At 45.3% G+C, this 5,634-nt stretch overlaps 1 protein-coding gene across 1 annotated transcript; it reads left to right on the forward strand.

Moving 5' to 3' along the window:
• Nucleotides 1-1,565: 1,565 nt before the first annotated feature.
• On the forward strand, nucleotides 1,566-3,337 carry YOD1 (YOD1 deubiquitinase; the record flags this gene model as incomplete). The annotated part of the gene is made up of 2 exons (XM_080918471.1): nucleotides 1,566-1,893; nucleotides 2,634-3,337. The coding sequence occupies 2 exons, from the start codon at nucleotides 1,566-1,568 to the stop codon at nucleotides 3,335-3,337; spliced, it is 1,032 nt and encodes a 343-aa protein (XP_080774597.1).
• Nucleotides 3,338-5,634: the final 2,297 nt, after the last annotated feature.

A 5,634-nucleotide genomic window follows, 5' to 3' on the forward strand; every position in this document is an offset into this window, starting at 1 on the left:
GGGGTGGGGGGAGTCACGTGGGGCGACTGGCCCCGCCCACCCTCACGTCAGCCCTCACCTGGAGGCTCGCTGGACCAATGAAACACCTGCAGGGCAGGGGGCGGGCTCCTGGAGCCTGGGAGGACCTGTGACAGCCTAAGGCTGTCAGCTCCCAAAACTGCCCACCCAGTGGAGCTTGGTGGCATTGTTGCTAGGAAACCAATGGAGCTGAAGGCGGGGTTAGTTAAAAGTCTTCTTTTTTTATTATTCTCGCGAGACCTGTTTGGCTGACATCTTGCGTGGGAGTGACTGGTGGAGAAAAAAAACCGATGATTAACGCCTTCCCTCCTGAATCTCCAGCTAGACTAGGTTCTGGGAGCTAAGGCTTTTAAAGATACCTTGCTGGCTACCAGAATGCAAGCGCTAACTATGGTCAGGACCCTGAAACCTATGGATCCGGGAGCTTCCCATTCACCTTCCAGGTGACTCCAAAGCACGTTCCTTTATGTCCTCCCACAACCCCGGACCCAAGCTATGTTATCTGTGGTCATCTTGAAGAGCCAAGGAGAACTGCACCCGTTCCTGGTGTTAGGGCGGAGAGGAACAGACTTGCTGTGACTGATTCACAGTAGAGGCTGTTGCAGTGGGGTTTACACACTCCAGAACTTCAAAGCTAACACCATTGGTGCCTGGTACGACTGACAGTCCACGGTGGGGAGGAGGACTTGCTGCTTCAGCTAAAACGATGGGCGGGTTGGTACCCTAGAGCTGCTTTTACTCATTCCTTCTTTACCTGGGGGTCAAGCCATCTTCCACACAATCCAGGCATGTGCTTTACAGCCCCTGGCGTGTTAAGGCGTGCTGTCAACTCATTATTAGGCGTTTACTGCACTCCTTTATTATGTTCAAGGTAGTCTCGGGCTCTCAAAGTTGGAAACTGGCTAGCTATCTGGTTCGGTCTTCTCTTCCCCGTCTGTCTTCTGTCACTCGGCCACAACGAGGACTTCATTCCCATGATGAACTGTCTTCCTATCTGGATAGGAGGAATCGAACTGGAATCCGGATGACAAGAGTTAGTCCTCTTGAACGCTGCCACCTCCCGAGTGAGGCAGTCGCCCCGGGCACGGCTGCTGACCTCATACAGTCTTTCTGAGGTGGCAGATGGACGCTTTCAAGTTCGTCTCACGGGACTCCGGTCAATGAATCAGTTTGGTGCAGCCACGAACCTCGTCAGCACTGTGACTGTTCAGGAGGTCCCTTGACCTTCCTTGGCATTTGTTTACCTTCTCAAGGATGAGTGTGCTTCGCCCGGTGTTTGGGAGGCTGCTTTCATCATTTCCGACCTCCCTGCAAGGTGACATTCTGCTCTGCTAGACTCGGGAACTCCTTCCCCGCCCTCTTCCCTGGACCATAAATGCTGCAGACGCGAAGCGCGCCTCACCGGAGCGTTCTGACGAGCTGGCCAACCTCCAGCCCTCGGCCGCGGCCGCCCTTACCACTTTAAGAGCCCGCCTGTTTTTTGGAAGGGCCGAAACCGAATCCCCACCGCGGTGTCGCGAGAAGCGCCCCAGCGGCTACTTCTCGCGATGTTTGGAGGCGCGAAAGGCGGCCATTTTGGGGTCCCCCCCGCTGGTTGCTCTGGCGCTGTCTCCCAGGCTGTGGCTGGGACCAAGGCCGGCCCCACAGGAGGCCGGCCAGCTGACACTATGTGGCGGCTCCGCTGCAAGGCCAAGGGTGGCACCCACCTTTTGCAGGGTCTCTCCAGCCGGACCCGCCTACGGGAACTGCAGGGCCAAATCGCCTCTATCACTGGCATCGCTCCGGGCAGTCAGCGAATCCTTGTCGGCTACCCACCGGAGTGCCTGGATCTCAACGACCGGGACATCACTCTTGGGGACCTGCCCATCCAGTCAGGTACGGGGACCGGCCGGGGCCGGGGAAGTCTTGAAGGACATTGAGGAGGGGAGAAAAGTGAAGCCAGTAAGGCCAAGTGCCGGTGTGACAGCTAGGGGCTTCTAGGACCATAACTCTGGCAAGTTCCGGTTAAGTGTCAAGTCCTTTACCTGTGATTTAGAGGCAAGCCTGGAGTCTTGGAGTTCCCTGTTCCCCAAGCCTGCTTCCCAAAAGACAGCAGGACCCCTTTTCCCTGACATGATGGTTCTTTTTCCCTATCCTGGTCAGCAGTTGAGATACCAATTTTTTGTCATTTGTTTTTAGTTTGTTTCGTGTACACTTGGACGTATGTACTTACTGTGGAATTAACCAACAGCAGTTTTAGAACTTGGAAATCAGTGTTGATCACTGGAAGCTTTTCATTTTGGGTCAAGGCTCCTCAAGCCATCAAATGGTGTAGTCATGCGAAGTGCACGAACACCCTGGTGATCTACCTAGTCTGTGGAGACCTTCTGAAAGATTTGTTTTTAAGTTGGAGTGCAACACGGAGCATTTTGTTCTGTTTTCCTCTTTCCGAAGACACAGTGAACCAAACACAAACAAACTTAAAAGAGTTACTGGCCTCTTGTTTACAAAGTTGTGTTCTCCTTGGTAACCTCCTTGATACTTTTAACACATTTGGTTTCTAATTTACTGAGTTGGCTAATAAACACCCAATCTATAATTTCTCTGCAATTCTGGATTTGTTTTCTTTTTAACAGGTGACATGCTGATTGTTGAAGAAGACCAAACCAGACCAAAAGCTTCACCTGCGTTTTCAAAACATGGTGCTCCTAGTTACGTCAGGGAAACTCTGCCTGTGCTTACCAGAACCGCAGTCCCAGCAGACAACTCTTGCCTCTTTACCAGTGTGTACTATGTCGTGGAAGGAGGAGTCTTGAATCCAGCTTGTGCCCCTGAGATGAGACGCCTCATAGCACAAATTGTAGCAAGTAATCCAGACTTGTACAGTGAGGCCATACTGGGAAAGACGAATGAAGAGTACTGTGATTGGATCAGAAGGGATGATACTTGGGGGGGAGCAATTGAGATATCAATCCTGTCCAAGTTTTATCAGTGTGAAATATGTGTAGTAGATACACAGACTGTCAGAATTGATCGTTTTGGGGAAGATGCAGGGTATACCAAAAGGGTTCTGCTCATCTACGATGGCATTCACTACGATCCGCTTCAGCGAAACTTCCCTGATCCCGAGACCCCGCCTCTGACCATTTTCTCCTCAAATGATGATATTGTTCTTGTACAAGCACTGGAATTAGCCGATGAAGCTAGAAGGAAGAGACAGTTCACTGATGTAAACCGCTTTACCCTGAGATGCATGGTGTGTCAGAAGGGCCTAACCGGACAAGCTGAAGCAAGGGACCATGCCAGGGAGACAGGCCATACCAACTTTGGAGAGGTGTGATCTGTTCATAAGAGTTGGAGCCTACTACCTCACAGATCCGGAAGGCTCTGGGTTCTCCAATAAGCTATCAATAACCCTACGGAATAGAACACAATGCTTGGACCATCCTTTTATCTTAAAGCAGTCTGACACTGAAATTCCTTGTTAAGATTAAAATCAGTGTGCAAGTTTACAGATGTGTGTCTACACTAGTGGCATGCCCTCTTTCTACTGGGGTGTCGGAATAGGTGGTTCTGACCACTTCTGATAATAACCCGAAGACTGGATTGTATTATAAATGAGCACCCAGCGGCTTTAGCTTATAGAAGAAAACATATTTTAGGTAATGTGGAAAGCCTTGTGGAGGGCCACTGGACATACACCACAGTGTTTCCAGTAATAGATTCCTTTTAATAACTTCGAATGACTGAGTAGTTTCTAAATTCTGAATTGATTCATCAAATGAAGATACTCAGAATTGTCAAAAATTTTGTATTGCAATTTGGCAGACTTTATAAATGTCTCTAACTACTTACAAGTACATAAAAAAGCAATTTTACAGGGATAAGTATGTCTCTTGAGAATGTTCTCTAAAACAGGAACTAATGTGGTCCTGTTGAGATTTGTAGTGTGTAAGAGTAGAATGTATAAGGGGAAAGGTGCCTGAAGCAGCTTACTGAAGCTTTAAAAGACTGTCGGCCTCCTGTTTTAATGCAATTCATGTATTGGTGTTTGTCATGTTAGATAATTTTTAATGATGCAGGGTATGCCATTTTAATTGCTAATTTATTTTAAAATTCAAGAAGCATCTTGAAAACTTGAGTGTTTAGTTCTTTTGCTTTTTACATATAAATTTTTCTGGAGGGATTTTATTTTCTCAGCTGTCCAGCTCAAAGCATTTAAAAACAAGTCTTCCTCTGAAGTGTCAGTGGTAATCTTTCCAGTAGATAACAGTGTTCATAGCTCTTGTATGATCTTTTGGATATTCCACATTTCTGCAAGTTAGTACTTTGTTCATCTGTGATCTTTGACTTTCAGGTTTTAAATAATTTATTTGGTTTGTTTCACTTCCAAAATATACAAAGTTTTAAAATCCTTGCCTTATACAGCTCTCTCAGAACACTGCTACCTAGTGTCAGGTATGTAGCCATTTGCTTGATGGATTGATCCTCAAGGCACATGCTCTCAAAACTCAGCTTCACTATAGAATCTTCCAGGTAAAGTTTTCTACCTCTTAAGCCTTCTAAAGATCAGGGATGCGAAGTTACCATTTGTTATGTATTCTGTCATACGATGTAAAGAAGCATACTGTTGTGAAGTTTTGTTATCTTGATCTTACTTATTAAATATCTCAGACAACCATTGGTGTATTTTAAAGCACTTACATCTTTCCATGATTCTTCTTAGCAAATGTTTTAAAATCAAAGTCAACCCTTACTCAGCCTTTTACATGGTAATGGTGACCATGTCAAATTAAGGACTGTTAAAGTGAACAATTTAGAAAGTTCCTTTAAGGACAGTTGAACAATTCACAAAGTATGCTTCAATCATCAGATGACATTCTTTCTGGGTTGAGACAGGGTCTCCCTATGTGTTTCTTGCTGGCCTGGAATTCTCTATATAAACCAGGCTCCTCCAACTCAAAGTGATCCTCCTGCCTCTGCCTTTTGAGTGTTGAGATTGCAAGTGGGGGCCACCATACCTGGCCAGATGACTTGAGTACCCTTTGTGCACATAGCCAGCCAGGCAATGGTGTTATTATAGTCATATAAATTGAAATCTTTTAATTTTCTTTTTTTAACGGAGCCTTAAAGATAGTTTTAGTGAGCTTAGGATGCTGAGCATTCGTCATTCATGACATATAAATGACTGTCACAAAAGTCTCTTTGTACCTGTCATCTGATTCAGATTGTTTTAAATCTTTTATTTCCTTTAAAAATGTTTAATTTAAAGCTGTACATTAGAAATGTAACAATGGGTTATGCATGATATTTATAAAGGTTGCCTTCCTTTACCACTTGAGCATCCAAATTCAGTATTCTAAAATGTTGGATCCAGAAGTTTGTTCATACAACAAGTATTTATTGAATAACTTATAATGTGTCAGGAATGTTCTGTTTTTTGAAAATAAATTCCTGTCACTTTAAAATTGAGTCTATATGATGTACAGAGGATTCGTTTAGTGAGTGTAAAAAAGCAGAGTGAGCACTGGTGTCCTAAAGTCACAACCTTGTTCTAGTGCTCTTTGTGTGTCCTGGTTAGTATTTATTTAGGGGACCATTTCTTATTTTATTTTATCTTCTGCTTGATTTGTTCGG

This window comes from Micromys minutus (genome assembly GCF_963924665.1).
Source record: "Micromys minutus genome assembly, chromosome: 6".
Lineage (NCBI taxonomy): Eukaryota > Metazoa > Chordata > Mammalia > Rodentia > Muridae > Micromys > Micromys minutus.